General features: G+C 36.0%; 1 protein-coding gene across 5 annotated transcripts in view; it reads left to right on the top strand.

Annotated features, from left to right (window-relative positions):
- The window catches only part of CEP83 (centrosomal protein 83), a 137,079-nt gene that overhangs the window by 117,886 nt on the left and 750 nt on the right, over window positions 1–18,443 (top strand). For 4 of the 5 annotated variants that reach the window (XM_088025286.1, XM_028105488.1, XM_028105485.1 and 1 more), the window contains 3 exons: window positions 1,774–1,903; window positions 14,966–15,069; window positions 17,387–17,576. In XM_088025286.1, the coding sequence (XP_087881412.1) occupies window positions 1,774–1,903; window positions 14,966–15,069; window positions 17,387–17,576 (424 nt within the window). Of the gene's footprint in view, window positions 1–1,773; window positions 1,904–14,965; window positions 15,070–17,244; window positions 17,295–17,386; window positions 17,577–18,443 lie in introns of those variants that run through there. The other variant, XM_088025285.1, reaches the window with a different exon arrangement.

Genomic DNA, 18,443 nt, shown 5'->3' with positions numbered 1-18,443 from the left:
AGCTTTATGGACTCTTGAATTTTTTTTTTTTTAAGGCATTTAGGGCAGAAGACTTTTTAAAATTCTGCCTAACCACATTCTGAAAACCCTCAGAGAAACACTTTTTTATTCATTGAGTAAACCAATACATTAATATATTTTTTACTTCAAATATCTAAATTATTCTTCTGAATGCCAGAGAACAGAAAAAAAAATTCTGTAACTTGCAAAACTCCCTAAAATTAGAACTATAATCTCTTGGATTTTTACTTTGAATAGTTCATTTATTTGTTTATTTTTTGGCCTCGAAATTTGTTAGTAGTAGACAGTGTATAGTAAACTGGCAAGGAGGTGATTTTTGTGATATTCAAGCACTTATATTCTCTGGAAAATTTTGTTTAGGTATGATAGAAAGCTGCTTTTTTGTATTTGCTTTGTCTTGATAACATGTTAGTATTTTTTTTTTGTTTCTACAAAACATTATTCTTTTTGGATTTTCTCTTCTGAAGGTTACTTTGCCACATAAAACTTTTTTTCCTTTAGTTTCTCATTATTTCATATTTTAAGGCTTTCCATAGTTTCACACATGCAAATTTTAAGAAAAGAAAGTAAGCAAGGTGTTTGTCCATAGTACATTGTGACATTCCACAGGGTCCAAATTATTTTGCTTATATTTTGCAAAAAATAGAAATTTATATCTTGGAATCCCCAAGTGTTTGATTAAAATGCACTTAAGAATTGTAATGACAGTATACCTAGCAAAATTAAATCATTTGTCATTGGTTTCTGAATGTTACTCATAGGATTATATAGTAGAAAATAGCTGGATGAAGTGTTAATCAAATATGATTTTGGTCCCAGCTAAAATACTTAGTCTTGTATGACCTTAGACACAAGATCTGATATCTCATTTTATAAATCTCATTTGTACTGCCATATTATATGTAGTAATGATACTAAAAATTATGCAAGGTATGCAGAAGAACTTTAAATATATAAGTTGTTATACTATCTTAAAATACCATTTATATGAATTTTATTCTATTCAGAAAACGTCCTGCGTTGGTTTTTCAGTCCTGGGTTGATTTTTAGCCAGTTTTATTAGACCCAGTTGTTGTTTTTTTTTTTTTTAATGTTTCAAGTTTTTATTTAAATTCTAGTTAGTTGACATATAGTTTTAGTTTCAGGAGTAGAGTTTAGTGATTTATCACTTAGATATAACACCCAGTGCTCATCACAAGTGCCCTTCTTAATACCCATCACCCATGCTAGATCCAATTTTTATAGCTTGGTGGTTATCATGGTTCAAAGCTGGTTATCAAGTGTTTGTCCTGCTGTTAATTAGGTGTAAGTCTTAAGCAGACTCCTCGTTGAGCAGAGAGCCCGACCTGGGGCTCTATCCCAGGACCCTGAGATCATGACCTGAGCCGTAGCCAGACGCTTAATCCACTAAGCCACTCAGGCGCCCCCTTAGGTGTAAGTCTTTAAGCAAATTTGTTAACTACTTTCTAGGCTTCAGTTTCCTTATCTATAAAATGGAGATGATAGAAGTACCTAACTCAAGAGGTTATTGTGAAGAGTAAATGGTGTAGTATACACACTGTTATCAGCACAGTGCTTGGTTCACAAGAGGTATTCAGTAATGAGAGAATTAGCAAATATGTGACCATGCAAGAGAACCAGCAGTTGGATACTTAATGTAGTGAAGCAGGTAGTGAGTTTGATTATACTTGGGATAATATCTATTTAATCTTAAGAGTTAACTTCCATGTTTTGCATACATTCTTTTGACAGGACTTTGGAAGAGAAACAGATACAGTGGTTGGAAGAAAAGCATAAGCTTCAGGAACGTATCACTGACAGAGAAGAAAAGTATAATCAAGCTAAAGAAAAACTGCAGCGAGCTGCAATTGCCCAGAAAAAGGCAAGTGGTTCTTATTAAAGTGATTTCTATAGAGTAAAACATAATTAACTATTCTGGGAGAATAAAATGTAATTAAAACTGAAATTTTCATGTATGTTTAATTTGATATTTAAACGTGACATTTTGCTGTCAACCTTGCAGAGATAAATTGGGAAAACGCAAACTGCTCAACAGGTTTATTTCTAAATTTCTTGTTCCAAGTCTGTTTTTCAGAGCCGAAATGCATTTTCCCCACAGTGTTTTTTCATTGATAAAGTTTCTGGACTAGCCCATATAAGTCTTATTTAACTCATTCTGCACTTAATAAGATTACAGGGCAATTGGGTCTGTTTTAGCTATGCTTAACTAATACTTGTTTATAACATCCTTTTTGTGGTTAAAATGCTTTTTTGTTTCCAACTCAGAAATGTAGAGCAAGTATCTCCTTGCCCCAGGAGAAAGTTGCCCCCCCCCCCACCCCGGCCTGGCTTCTGAAACAGCCGTTATAGTTACCACAGCTGTGATCTTTTTTAAGTTTCACTTTGCAAGCGTATTTGCTCCATAACCTAAAAACTTTGTTTTCTTGGAAATAGTTCAGAGCATCATGGAAATAATATAATCAGATGATTCATCTAAGTCAGTGGTTTACAACTTCTTTTCTACTGCAGAAAACCCAAGGAATGTAGCATGGCCCCATCAATAACCATGACTCATGGTGCAGTGATTCAGCCCTTACTTTCAACAAAATTTGCTGCATGTGTATGGGGGTGCGGGGTGAGGAGTAGCATTAAAAAAATCGCATAAATGATGTAACATGCCCCCACTTGATAAGTTTCATTAGTAAGGGCATTTGTTTTGGGGAACCAAGAAGGTCTGAGATGAGAGGAAGACACTTCTAGACATAGGCACACCAGTATCTTAATATTAGTCTGTATGTTTATTGGAAAGGTTAGCTCTTCATATTTGCATAAGAGAAGAGAACTCTATATCATTTACATATTCTGAATTTGGAAACCAAAGACACAGTTCCTAGTCACCCATTTATGGTAACTGGATCTAACTGCCAAATGCATCCTGATAGTTGGAGTGACAGTAGAAGTCTACAAGTCATTGTTTCCCCACTTTCTTGATTTCTGAATATTGCTTCTCTCTTCCCATAATGCTGGAGGTAGGATAACATTGAGATTAGAAAACAGCATTTACTATCTGGGACTCTCAGTGTTTTATACTCAGATACAAACACTGTCTTTGATTTTCCCCCTGTGTCTATCATTTCTTTTTCTTTCTGTCCATATAAGTACTGAGTACTTATGGGTATTAATGGGATTTCAGTGAAGTGTTTTATGGCTTGGGATGATCTTAGAAATTTTACTTATGGTACCTTGTACTGTTTGAAGCCTAGAAGCATCTAAAGCCAGATTTTAGCCAAAAATCGGTAGAAATTATAAGAGCTGATTTTATCTTTCACAGAGAAATGTTTGTGTTAAGGTTTTAGAGGTAAGCATTCTAGAGATCAGGGTGCCTGGGTGGCTCAGTTGGTTAAGCGACTGTCTTCAGCTCAGGTCATGATCCTGGAGTCTTGGGATCGAGTCCCACATCGGGCTCCCTGCTCAGCTCCCTGCTTCTCCCTCTGACCCTCTTCCCTCTCATGCTCTCTCTCATTCTCTCTCACACAAATAAATAAATAAAATCTTTTTAAAAAATTAAAAACAAAGTATTCTAGAGATCAGATTCTAATTACTACTGGGGTTAGTTTGGGTTGACTTCTTTTGGAGCAAAAGTGACATCCAGTGGTGAGAGAGGTTACCAGCTAATCGTAGGTATACTAGAAAGAGGGGAAGAGCTGATAATATAAGAAACCTGGCAAAATAACCTTTCATCAATATTGTGACCTGGGGTGAATTTTTTTTTTCTACTGAAATACCAGCCAAATGATGGGTGTGAACCTAGCAAATATCCATATCATTTTAAGAAATGTGATCTGTGAGTTATGATTTTAAGTCATAGGAAATTGTGAAGTTCAGTTCAGTGAATAATTATGACCCCGAGCTTATGGGACACTTCCTTAGAGGCTTACAACTTTAAAGTGGGAAAATAGACAATATATGTTACATAGAAATACTATAAAAAGTCTGTGAGTACATATAATTTTAGGGCTGGGGGATTTTAGCATTCAGATAGTTCTTACAGATTAGGAAACTGAAGTGGTAGGTAGCCAAGATTACTTGACTAGTAAGATTCAATGCCATAACTAAAATTTACATTTTTCTGTTCTTACTCCTGTGTTCTTTCTGTGCTTTTACTCTTTTAATTTCCCAATTTCTTTGATTCCAAATACCTAACAGCTTTTTTCTTCATTGTACCCATATGGGTCTTATTTCTCGTGGTAGAATAATCACTATAAAGTTAATTTCTTTAATTCAAACTCTTTCCCATTCAAGTTAAAGATAATGCTTCTAAATGAAAATTTTGGCTGTAAGATTACACAAATAATTCTTAGGAGTGCAATAGACTTTTTAAGTTCTTTACATAACAAAAATCATAACTTTCTTATGCAGTAAGACTTAAAACAAGTCACAAAATATTAACTGTAGGGCAAAAATCATAATCCTTTAATGTGTGATTCTTATAACTGGGGAGTAACAGCTTTATTTTTCCCCTGAGGCTAGAAAAGATGGCTTACTGCCATCTGAGTATGTTTATTTATGCACAAAGCTTATGTCATTTCTGGTAAGTGTTTTTGAGTAAGGTCTTTGTGTAATGATATTTTGCTGTGTTGATTTGTTTGGAAAAACTTGACCAGGTATCTTGAGTTGGAATGCCTTCCTGTGACTGTTGGCTTCTGTGTATGTTTTTCTCTATACATTGTTGAAGTGTGAGTATGAAGAGAGATCTCTTGGTTTGAGCACAATGGGTTGTACTTTTCCTTTTGAGGCACTTGAGATGATAACTTGTTATTTATATTCTAAGGTATATTTCTCTGAAATTATTCTTGATTAGATTATTGTTATGAATGTTTTTGGGGGAAAAAATGAACTGTAGTCTTGAAGTTGTAAAATATCTGTTGAATATGTTGTGTGGCCTAGCATTATATTCTACACGTAGGGGAAAATAGAAGCCATGGTTAATTCCTGCTTTTGATGACCATATAATCTAGTTGGAGAAATAAGATACATGCAATACCTAAAGAATACTAATAGTCACTCTCAGGTGATCTGTTTGGACACTAAAGTTTGAGACCAGGTTCAGGGAGAAGAAAGCCTGAAGACAGGAAGACAGTTAGGAAGCTATTTTAATACAATGAGGTAAGAAGTGTGGAATTTGGGCTTGTGATATAGGAATGAAGGTAAAACATGACACTTTAGAATTATTTTAAAAGTTATAGGATGTGGTGCTAAATAAGAAGGAAGAAAAAATATCAAGTGTTTTAGTTGTGAGAGGATATAAATGGAGTTGTCATGATGGAGTGAAGAACACATGTCAGCTGAGGAGTAGAAAGGCAAGATAAGTTCCACCAAACACATGTCAGAACTGAAGTGAAGGCGGCACATCCCTGTACTCACGTCCCAGCCTGTTAAGTGAGGGTACTATGTAAGTAACTAGAAATAGTGGAATGTAAAGCATGGAGATCAGTAATTCAGATTAAAGATAAAGAATTAGACACTTGAGATTTTGGAGATGACTGAAGAATAAAAGTACTAAGAATTAAGTTGACTTAGAAAGAGGAACTAGATTTAGTAGAGGAATGGTCATAGAGGTAGAAGCTATGGTATGGTGTTCTAAAAGTCACAGGAAAAGAAAGGTATCAAAGATAAATGGTCATTTAGCATGATTACTGAAAAGAGTTCATTGAATTTGGCAGTAAGGTGGTAAAAGAGGAATCCCAGGTTTGGTTCTCGTATTCGTGTTCTTTTGATTTTTCTATTGCTCCTTTGTGTTGTAATAATACTTGTAACACTAAGGCATCTACTTGACAATCCTGTGATTGTATTGGACCACTAAAATCAAAAGTAAAATCATTCCTTACAGCCAGTTTCCCCCTCTGAACTCTCATTTCTTTCAGTAGAATGTCATTCTTCCTATCACATACGCGTCAAACCTTTGATTCACCCCTCCCCCATATCTAGTCACTGTATTGGTTTCCAAGGGCTGCTGTAACAAATACTGCAAACTGTGTGGCTTAAAACATCAGAAAGGTGGGGCACCTGGGAGGCTCAGTCGTTAAGTGTCTGCCTTCGGCTCAGGTCATGATCCCAGGGTCCTGGGATCGAGCCCCGCATCAGGCTCCCTGTTTGGCGGGAAGCCTGCTTCTCCCTCTCCCACTCCCCCTGCTTGTGTTCCCTCTCTCGCTGTGTCTCTCTCTGTCAAATAAATAAATAAAATCTTTTAAAAAACATCAGAAAGGTATTATTTCATAGTCCTGGAGGTCAGAAGTCCAAAATCAAGATGCCTGTAGGGCCGTGCTGCCTCCAAAGGCTGGATCTGTTCCACACTTCTCTCCTAGCTTCTGGTGGTTGCTAGCAATCCCTGAGTTTTCCTTGGCTTATAGACATATCATTTCATTCTGTCCCTCTGTCCTCATCTGGTGTTCTCCCTGTGTGTTTTGTGGAGTTTACAATAGTTGTAGAACATGAAAGATGTAAATCAAAGATGACAACTATTCATTGTTAGTCTATGAATAACAAAAGACACTCCTGTCATTCAGGAAATTCCAAGGATTTTAGGAACTCTGTGCTAGAAACCCAGGACAAAGACCAAATAAATTTCTTTCTATATGATGGTCACATTCTGAGGTTCTCAGTGGACATAAATATTTGGGAGACACTCCTCAACCCAGTACAATCACTCGGGCCTATGAATTCTTCCTTTATAATGTGTCTTGCATTTTTTCCCCTCACCTCATTTCCTTTTATTCCTGTTGCTAACATCCTATCCACTACCAGGTTTCTCTGTATTCATTTAGCCAATTTATTCAAGAAATTTATTGAGTACCTACTTCTGTATCCATCCGGTAGTTTCATTCACTGGAATAGAGAAATAAAGATTGTGCTGAGGAGTTTACATTGCAGTGGGTGGATGACAGAGTAAAGAAACAAATATTTGTCAGATGGAGATGTGTGCTAACAGGAAAACTAAGGGGGATAGAGGGTGCTTTTTTAAATAGGTGGTCAGGGAAGGCTTTTTTGATAAGGTAACATTTGAGCAGAGACCTGAAGGGAGGATGCCGTGTTCTCTATGTAGGGGAGCAGTATTACAGACAGAATAGCAAGTAAAAAGAGAGTGGCAGGAGTCGGCTTGGTATGTTGAAGGAATGCAAAGAGGGAGAGCTAGGTAGCTGGAATGGAGAGAGTAGTAGACCAGGTGATGTTTTTATTCTTTGGTTTTTATTCTAAATGTGGTAGGAACACAATGGAGAGTTCTAAATTGAAAAATAATAAAATCTGAATTATATTTTAGAAGAATCTCTGGCTGTTGTGTAGAGGGACAAATAGTGGAGTGGTAGTCAGATTCTGTCTTTATTTTAAAGGTGGAGTTTACAATAGTTGTAGAGCATGAAAGATGTAAATCAAAGATGACCTAAGATGCTGGGCTTGAGCACTTTGTTAAAATAGAGTTGCTATTTACTGACATGGGAAAGACTTTAGAAGGAATGGGTTTGGCAGTAAAATAAAGATGCTTCTTTTGGACATGTTAGCTCTTTGAGATACCCATTAGACTTCCGTGTGGAGATGTTCACTAGTCTGGTGGATACATGAATTGGGAATTCAAGAAGGAAGACTAGACTAGAAATAAAGACTTGGGAGTCCTCATCACATAAATGGTATTGAAAGCAAAGGGACTGAATGAAGTCAACTAGAAAGTAAAGGAAGACTAAGAAGAGAATGGGTCTGAGGATTGAGCTTTGAGGAATACCGAAGTTTAGAAGTTGAGAAGAAGAGGAATAAGAAAAGTAGGAGAACCAAGAAGCTACTGGATGCCAAGTGAAGAAAAGTGCTTCAAGAAAGATCAACTATATCAAATGACGTTGAGAGTAAGATGATAAAATAGCAGTATGAAGACTAGGGATTCATTTGGCTATGCAGTGATTGTTGGTGGCCTTGTCAAGAGTTGTTGCCAGATTGAAATGAAAGATAGAGTTTGTCTAAGGAATTTCATTGTAAAAAGTAGAGAACTGGGGTGGTAGCTAGGGAGGGTTATGAGTTCAAAGCCTTTTAAGGGAGGGGTGAATTATAGAATGATTCAGTAGCAAGGGGAAAATCAGTGATGCAGAAGAAAGGGGGCAATTGCACAAATGATATCCTTTAGTAGCAATTGAGAGGTGGAAGGCATAGGATCACAGTGTATCTATTATAACTGGGAAAAAGGCAAAATATATGATTATAAATTTCTGGTAAATTGATAGATGTGTGGAAATTTTCTCCTGATGGCTACAGTTTTCTTAGTGCAAAAAAGAATCCAGGTCTTTAGTTCAGACTGTGAAGAATGCAGGTGTTAGATATCTGAGGAGAGACAAGAAGTTGTAAAAGAATATGAGAGTTTGGGAGAGTGATTGGATTAGGAAAATTAGGGAGGAGTGTCATGTAGCACAGTGCATAGTTGTATGTGTGTTTGCCAACTATGTTCAGTTGTGTAGGTCCAGACATGCAGTCAGTAGAGTTGTATTTAATAAAAGTCCAAGTTTTGGGCGCCTGGGTGGCTCAGTTGGTTAAGCGACTGCCTTCAGCTCAGGTCATGATCCCAGAGTCCCAGGATCAAGTTCCGCATCGGGCTCCCTGCTCAGCGAGGAGCCTGCTTCTTCCTCTGACCCTCCCCCCATCTCATGTACTCTCTCTCTCTTATTCTCACTCTCTCAAATAAATAAATAAATCTTTAAAAAAAAAAAGTCCAAGTTTTTCCAGGTGAGTTTGAAGAAGAGGGAGACTTGGGTCAAGGTATTGAGGGTGGTGTCTGTAAAGAAATGATTATATTGGGGGGAGTCTAAGGCATTCACTGGGTCTTTTAGTTAACTAACCAACCAGTGCTTTTATTGCATTCTAGCTCATTTCCTGGCACCTAGTAAGCGCTCAGTAAATGGTTGTTTTACAGTGATCAGGATGAGCACAACATTGTCCTGAACTCTAACGTGAAGCTTTATCTCCAGATTTGCCTCTTAAGAGGCAAACTTCAGAGTCTATCTCATATACTGATGCCATATCAAACTTCTCAAAACAATATCTTTTACTTATCAGTCCCTTGCTAGAGAACCTTCAGGCAAATCCACATCCCCATAGTATTACAGATTCTCCCTAATTAATTTCTTTTTGGGGGGGGGATTATTTTAAGTTTTTTATTGTTATGTTAATCACCATACATTACATCATTAGTTTTTGATGTAGTGTCTCCCTAATTAATTTCTTATCCTTTCCAGAAAGCCCTTTCCTCATGATTTGCTACTCATAGACTAGAATTCCCTTCAGAAATCCCTATATTTTGTATTGCCCATAGTTAATATAGGGCCCAGTTAATGTGTATGCTGTGTGTGTGTGTATTCAAGATTTGATGATAAAATAAATTTTGTATTACAGTTTAAATGAACAATAAAAAAGGAGAAATACAACTATTTGGAGATATAATGGAGAAGTTTTAAGATTGCAGATTTATAACAATCATACAGTATTGAAGTATTAAGCATTTCCATCTTTAAAATGTCTGCGACTAGTTGAACTAAAATTCCTAAAAGGAGCATATGCTTTTGATAATGACAGACTAGGAAATAATGTGGATCAGCTCTCCACATGAAAACTAGAAGAATCAGACAAAGTATTTTAATAAATATCTCCACGGAGGGCAGCGAAGAATTAGGAGGCCAAGATCCTGGAGAGGTAGGAAGCAGAGAGAAGTGAGCATGGCCATGTGAGGTTGCTTTTCCCTTAGAGGAAACTGCTGTTCTAGAAGAGACAGCTGAGAGGCTGAGAAGTGAAGCAAAGCTTTTGACAACTTCACAGGGCTTGGGGAACAAAAATTGGAGTTCAGAATTTGCCAGAGAGAGGATCTCAGGTCTAAGTATGCTAGTCCTTTGGGTTGGGACCCTGAAGGGGAAGGATATACCCTTGGACTAAGAATGAACTGGAAATAGCCTAGCCCTTGCAAGTATTGAAACATAGCTTCAGATAATGTCAGTCCTTATAATTAGATTAAAATTATCCAAATTGTTAGTGTTTCTAGCTGCCTGCAAGAAACAAATGTAAATCTACTTTAGGGGAAAATAACATTATAAACTTCAAATTGTTTCCATAGTTTTAAAATATATAATAAATAAAAAATTTAAGCATAAATGAAATATAAATAATAGACACAAATAACACTGCATACCTATTAGAATGGCTAAAATCTGAAACACCGACTATACTAAACAGTGGCGAAGAGGGAACAAATAGGAACTTTCATTCACTGTGTGGAATTGGAACAGGGTACAGCCATTTTGGAATACACTTTGGTAGTTTCTTACAAAGTTAGACACAGTCAAACCAGACCATCCAGCAATCATGCTCCTATTCAAATGCATTGAAAACTTACGTTCACACACAAGAAAACACATAAACATTTATAGCAGCTTTATTCATTATTTGTCAAAACTTGGAAGTAAGCAAGATGTCCTTCAATAGCTAAATGGATTAAAAAAAGGACTGTTCTACGTCCATACAATGGATATTTTTATTTAGCAATAAAAACAAATGAGCTGTCAACCCATGCAAAGATATGGAGGAACCTTAAGTGCATGTTGCTTGGTGTGAAGGAAACCAGTCTGAAAAGACTATATACTGAATGATTTCAACTATATGACATTCTGGAAAAGGCAAAACTATGGAGACAGAAAAAAAACTCCAGTGGTTGCCAGGGGTAGAGGGGGTAGGGGTAAGGATGAATAGGTAGAGCAAGGGAATTTTGTGGGGCTGTGAAACTATTCTGTAAAATACCATAATAGTGGATACATGATATCATGCATTTGGCAAAACCTATAGAACTGTACAGCACAAAGACTGAAACTTAATGTCAGCTATGGACTTTAGTTAATAATATTATTTCAATATTGGTTCATTAATAAATGTACCCCACCCATGTAAGATGTTAATAATAGGGGAAACTGTGAAGGGGTTAGTATATGGGAACTCTCTACTCCTGTTAAATTTTTCTGTGCAAACCCAAAACTACTTTAACTCTACTAATAAAGAATAATCATCATCATCATCATCATCAACATCATCCCAACCACATGAGGAAATAACACTGAAAAGCAAGAGAAATGATAACCAATAAAAACAGACGCCCCAGTAGAGGATCCAGGTAATGAAGTTGTCAGGTATAGAATTTAAAACTAACATATTGTTATAGGCTTAGAAAATAAAAGCCTGAGAATTGCTCCAGAAAACAAAACCATTAAATAGCAAGTTTAGAACTAAAATACACAATAACTGAATTATGAATTTAGTGGATAGATTTAACTGCAGACACCGTCATCATTCTCAAGGTATGACCAGAAATCAATGAAACAAAATATACACTAGAGAAAATTTAAAATACCAAGGGCTAATTTAAAAAAAAAAAAAAATCAGCTTTCAAAAGATCAATAAAATTGATAAAGCCTTAGACTCATTTTTTCCTAACTCCCCCAAAATAGATAGGTAGGAAGTAAACACAGATGTACAATATCATGAATGAAAAAGGGGTATCACTATATTTCTTTCTTTTTTTTCCAAGATTTTAAGTAATCTCTACACCCAACGTGGGGCTCAAATTACAACTCTGAGATCAAGAGTTGCTTGCTCTACTGACTGAGCCAGTCAGGTGACCCTATTATAGATACTAAAACAATAAGAATATTATATAAACAACTATGCTAATTATGCAGTTTAGATGAAATGAACAAATTCTTTGAGGAACATCTTAACAAAACTAATACAGGAAGAATTAGGTAATCTGAATAGTCCTGTATCTGCTAAATAAATGGAATCCATAATTTAAAACCTTCCATAGAGAAAATGCCTGGCTCATTTGGCTTCACTGATAAATTCTACCAAATACTCAAGAAATAATACCATTCTTAACACAGACTTTCCCAGGAAATAGAAAAGAAAGGAAAACATCCCCACTTATTATATAAGGTTAGAACCCAACATTGTTGGGTTTATGACATCATAAACAGATGTAAAAATCTTAAATACTAGTAAACTGAATCTGGTGATATATAAAAATGATAATATACCATGAACATACAGGGTTTATTCTAGGAATATAAGGTAGCCTAACATTCAAAATTGATTAGTATAATTCAACACTGTAACAGAACAAAGAAGAAAAACTATTGTGATCATCTTAATAGACATAAAAATCTGACAAAATTTAACATCCTTTCACAGTAAATTCATTAAAATAGGAATAGAAGGGATTTTGTAACTACAAAAGTCCTACATCTAACATCATACTTACTGATTAAATATTGAATGCGTCCCTCCACCCACCCAAGTTCAGGAACAAGACAAGTATGTGAACTATCACCATTTTGTTTAACATTTCATTGGAGGTCCTAGCTAGTATAATAAGACAAGAAAAAGAAATAAAAGATGTATAAAGAGTGGAAAGGAGGAAGTAAAATTGTCATTCACACATGACATGATTGTATATGAATAAAAATGCAAACAGCTATCAAGCTATTATGTACAATTTAAAATTGCTGGAAGAGGGTCAACAAATAGGGGTTTTTTTTGTTAATCCTATTTTATTATTTCTAGCAAATCTGTGAATAATAACTAAATTTAAGTACTCATATGAATCATTTTGTTGTGTTTGCCTTCTTAGGCTATTACAGGATTCAACAGTCTTTTTTTTTGAGAGATAATTGACATATTAACATGTCAGTTTCAGATGGACAACATAATGATTTGATATTTTTATATATTGTGAAATGATCACAATAAATGAGTCTAGTTAATATCCATCACCATACATAGATAAAAAAAGTTGTTTTCTTCTGATGAGAACTTTTACGGCTTACTCTTGTAGCAACTTCCAAATATGTGATACAGCATAGTTATCATGCTGTATTACATCCCTGGGACTTACTTTATAACATAAGATTTGTATCTTTTGACTCCCTTCACCCATTTTGCCCATCCCTCACCCCCTGCCTCTGGCAACCACCAATTTGTTTTTTGTATCTGTGAGCTTGTTTCATTTGTTTAGATTCTCCAGATAAGTGAGGTTATACAGTATTTTTTCTTTCTCTGCCTGCCATGGTGCCCTCAGGGTCCATCCATGTTGTCACAAATGACAAGATTTCCTTCTTTTTTATGACCGAATCATATTCCATTGTGTATGTAATTGCTGGATCATATGGTAGTTCTATTTAATCTTTTTAGGAACCAGCGTCCTGGAACCAGCGTACTGTTTTCCATAGTGGCTGCGCTCACAGATTGCTGGTGAGCATGTAATTAATGGAACCACTTTAGAAAACTGGTGGTATTTATTAAAGCTGTGACTCACTCCTGAGTATATACTCAAGAGAAATGAGTGCATATATCAACCAAAAACATGTTAAATGTTCATAGAAACTTTATTCATAATAACCTCAACATTGAAACAGTTCTGGTTTTCATTATGAGAATGGGTTAGATGTATATTTATAAAATGGATGACAACATAACAATGGAAAAGAACTGCCATACGATAATATGGCTTAGTCATATGGACAACATATTTAACAACAACAAAAAACCCCAAAGACTGAAGAGTATATACTGTATGATTCTTTAAATTCAGGTAGATTGGTGGATAGACAGAGTTCTAAATTACCTGTAAACATATAAATATATACTTGTGATTAAGGACAGAAGAATGGTTCCTTTGCCAGGGTAGAGGGGAGGAGGCGCGAGGTAACCTTTTGGGGTGCTGGAGGATGGGAAGTGATGGGAAGCATGAGAAAGAATGCCCAAAGCAGTGTTATTTCCCAACTGGAAATAACCCAAGATGACCCTCAGTGGTGGACCAGGTAGATACATTAAACTATGTGATATTCGTAAGTACAGGACATGTGGCAATGTACTATTCCTGTAAGCAAGAACATGAATATATCTCACAATCTTGAGTGAAAAAAGCCATTTGTAAAAGAGTTTCAAATAGACTATGATTCTGGTCATATGAAAATCAGCAAAACTGTGCTCTAGCTTTGGAAGTAAATTGGTTGCCTTTTCAGAGGACAGAAGGGGGTAGAGATTGAAAAGAGGAGGGGTCGGGGCACTTCTGGTATGGCAGTGCTCTTGACCCATGAGGTAAGAGGGTCAGCATTTGCTTTGTGCTTTTACATTTTGCTTTACGTTTACATTCTGTACATTTTTCTATAAGCCTGATATACTTCAGTAAAAGAGTTACAAAACAAATACCTGAAAGGTCTGTAGCTACTAAATGAGTTGCAACATTTATACATATTTTTTCTATAAAAAAACAAAACCTCGTATAAAAATGAAAAACTACCTTTGTTTATATACCACTTTTGCATTATACCGATTTTTCCATATTAGAAAATTTTCCCTTTGTAAAGTTTAAATTTTTTCTTTTTAATATTTAGAAAGGCATACTTTCAATCTGAGATGCATCCATAATCTGTTTTAGCTTTCTGATCCTTTATTGCTTTGGTAACAATTTATCAATTGTAAGCATGCTTTTATTTTTAAATTTTTAGTTCTTTTATAAAACGTATCTTTTGGGAAAATAAAGAGCTTGTGATTCCTTATCAGGTGACAGGTAAACTCATTAGTAAAACTTGATTCCCTTTTTTAGATATTTTATTGGCAGCAGTTAGTTATTGATACCCATTTTCTGGTTTGGCATTCATAACAGTTCTGTTTGTCACAATGAAGATATGAGGTACATTTGTGGCTTATTATCTTTGCCGTTTTCAATAAGAATCATATCTACTAATCTTTCTTCCTAGTATTCACTGAAAATAAGTAAAATTTCTCTTGTTGAGTAAAATATTCTCTCTATATTTTGTTCAAAGAGGAGATTTTGTATTAATGTATTTGCTCACATTGTTTCTTTTTTTTCTAGAGAAAATCTCTTCATGAAAACAAATTGAAGAGACTGCAGGAGAAAGTAGAAGTCTTAGAGGCAAAGAGAGAAGAATTAGAAACAGAAAATCAGGTGTTAAATAGGTAATTGTTTGTATAAATACATATCCCATATAGTGACATTATAGAACTTTGATACTGATCTTTTAAAATATACTTTCTTTCATTGTTTTCTCTATAATGCACTTGTTTTCTTTTATGTTTAAAAGAATTCTAAAACTGTTGTACTCCTAATTCATTATCCTTATTATTTTTTTTCTGGCTGACTGTTCCTTCAAACCAGAAGGTCTTTAACATATGCCAGGCATTTGTGTTATGGCTGGGACTGACAGGAAAGGTCACTGGCTTTGGTAGCCAGGAGTGGTGTGAGTTCTTGCTACTGAGACAAGAGAGTTGTAGCATTGCATAGTTCCAAAAATGTGTCTGGAATTTTGAATCAAGATTTTTGATTGTGGAAAAATATTATTGGCCCAAAGCTTCTGGTTTTTCATTTACATACAAACATAGCTAATAATCTGCATGATGAGCATGTTTGAGCAGAGATGATTTGCCATATTAACTTAGTGGTAGTGGCATTGTATGACCTCTTTGATTCTAGTTAATACAGACTTTTCAAATTCAGCTAATGTCAGTGGTAGCCGTCAGCACAAGAGAGTGTCAGACTTTTCTGTAATGGAAATTGCCTATAATATCAAGCAGTGATGTTTTATTTAGAATGTGCACCTGTCTTCCTTGGATGTGATTGTTACCAAAATGTGAAAGTTGTTTTTCTGGAAACCTGAAGTTTATAGACTATGGAATTCATGCCCTTTTTTTTTTCTTTTCTTTTCTTTTTTCTTTTCCTTTCCTTTCCAAATGGGAGAGTCGAGGGGAGAGCAGAGGGAGAGAGAGAATCTTAAGCAGATGGGGCTCAGTCTCACAACCCTGAGATCATGACCTGAGTCAAAATCAAGAGTCAGGTGCTTAACTGACTGAGCTATCCAGGGGTCCCAAATTCATGCCAGCTTTATAATACTCTTCCAAAGTAAGAAGCCACCAAATTTCTTTTAAATCAAAATTCAATTTCCTACCTCTTCTATAACCATTAATTTTGAAATATTATCAATATTATCAAGATTGGGCAGCCATGGCACTGATCATCTAGAACTTTGAGTGGTTTTGAAAACTGTATTTAATTAGTGGTGTGGTTGACGGTCAGGAAATTCATGTCCAAAAAGGTGATGGTATGTAAAGGCCTGAAAAGTTAGCTTTTTTATCCCAAATCCTTTTCCCCTAAAGTTGGTGGGTAGCTTCACCTTTGTCATTAGTTACATTTCTTTTTTAAGAATTATTTGAGAGAGCGAGACAGAGAGTGAGTGTGTGTGCATGTGGGTGGGTTGGGAGCGGAGAGGGAGAGAGAAACTTTAGCAGGCTTCTGCTCAGCTCAGAGTCCCATGTGGGCTTGATCTCCTGACCCTGAGATTATGACCTGAGCCGAAACCAAGAGTTGGCTTAAGTGCCACCCAGGCACGCCCATTAGCTACATTTTTAATAATTAGCTTGAACAATATGTAATTCCCTATATTGGACTATATTTTACCTATAAAAATGATAATTTCATATGATTCAACCTACTATTTTCTCTATTTTCTACTTGATTCCTTCTATAAAATAACGCACCCTTTTGGTTTAAGGAGTCTTCAGTTTCAGGATTTATGGGTTGGTGGAGTGGAGTGGAAATAAAAGTAAAAGTATTGAAAGATTTTTAATCTTTGATTAATTGGCAAATAAAACTTTAAAATGAGTTGATAGTTGGGCTGCCTGGGTGGCTCAGTTGGTTAAGCATCCACCTCTTGGTTTCGGCTCAGGTCATGATCTCAGGGTCATGAGATCAAGCCCCCCCGAGTTGTGTTTCCCGCTTACTGGGGAGTCTGCTGGAGATTCTCCCTCTCCTCTTCCCCCTCCCTGCATGCGTGCACGCGCATGCATGCACTCTCTCACACTCTCTCTCAAATAAATCTTTTTTTAAAAAGATTTGATTTAATTTATTTGAGGGAGAGGGAGCACAAGCAGGGGGGAGGGGCAGAGGGAGAAGCAGACACTGAGCAGGGAGCCCCTGGGATGATGACCTGAGCCAAAGGCAGACGTTTAACAGACTGAGCCACCCAGGCACCCTAAAATAAATAAATCTTTAAAAAATAATAAAAATGAGTTGAAAGCTTGCAGTGCTAACAGTAATAACATATGATTAAGATGTCATATTTCTGTTTATCTTTTTAGATAGAGTTTTATGTATATATCATATACGGATAAATCTTACAGTTTTGAAGTCCGTTTTCTTCCAGTTTGGAAATCTGTGAATCATACTGTTCTACAAGAGTATAACTATTAAAGAACAGAAACACTTTTTTTCTTTTTTAAGACAAAATGTTCCATTTGAAGAATATACAAGGCTTCAAAAAAGACTAAAGGACATACAGAGAAGACATAATGAATTTCGAAGTTTAATTTTGGTTCCTAACATACCTCCAACAGCATCTGTCAATCCTGTTAGCTTTCAGTCATCAGCCATGGTTCCAGGCATGGACCTATCCTTTCCTCCTCATATGCAGGTATGAGCATTTATGGTTAAAAAAAAAAAAGGCACTAACATTTCTGTAAGTTTTTACCTGTTTAAATTCAGAGTTAAAAACTCAAATCTTTATCATAGAAATTTGCTGGTAGAAGCAAAGTGGATTTGAATCTATTCTGTCCCTTAGTAATGGTGCTAGGAGTGAAATCTCCTGGGCAGTTGAAAAGAAGAAACTTGATTGATGAGTCTTTGAATAACCTAGAGTTTACAGCTCACTCGATTACTAACCACTACTGAGCATTTACTAATGCTCTGCATTATGCATTTTCCATACAATATTTAATCCTAATGGAAAATACTTTGAGGGAAGGTGTTATTATTCCAATTTACAGATGAGGAAGCTGAGTCAGAGGTGGAGTGACTTGCCTAAGGTCATAGTTAATAAGTGACAGAATTGAAGTGTCAAACCTAAATCTGATTCCAAATCTTGGGCTCGTTCTACTGTATTAGTTCCCTGAGATGTTGAAGGAATCAAATGGATGGGATGATTTTCCGAAAGATGAACTGTTAATAAGTAATTACATTTTATAATGTTATAAGCACCAAAGATTTATTCACTGAATTGAATCTCAGACCAAGTGCTTTGTTTATATTAAACTGCTATTAAACTCCAGCCTTGTTAGAACGTTGGCCTGTAAGCATTAGTATTTTCTAATTCACTCCCTGGTGAGTTTTATACCTAGATAGAACAGACTTTGGGATTTGCTGAAGGCTAGTGCCTGAGGCAAGACAGAAGCAAGGACTAGTTAGTAGCTGGCCTGCACTGCTGTCTTCTCACTGCTAAAATGGTCATCCTTTCCGTGCCAGATGTTGCAGGCCCGAGTGAAAGAGCCGCTCAGGCATATTT

The sequence above is a fragment of the Eumetopias jubatus genome, unplaced genomic scaffold (assembly GCF_037043125.1).
Source record: "Eumetopias jubatus isolate StellerSeaLion01/CBP00866 unplaced genomic scaffold, mEumJub1_p1.0 scaffold_8, whole genome shotgun sequence".
Classification (NCBI taxonomy): domain Eukaryota; kingdom Metazoa; phylum Chordata; class Mammalia; order Carnivora; family Otariidae; genus Eumetopias; species Eumetopias jubatus.
This window is presented reverse-complemented; position numbering and strand designations above follow the sequence as displayed.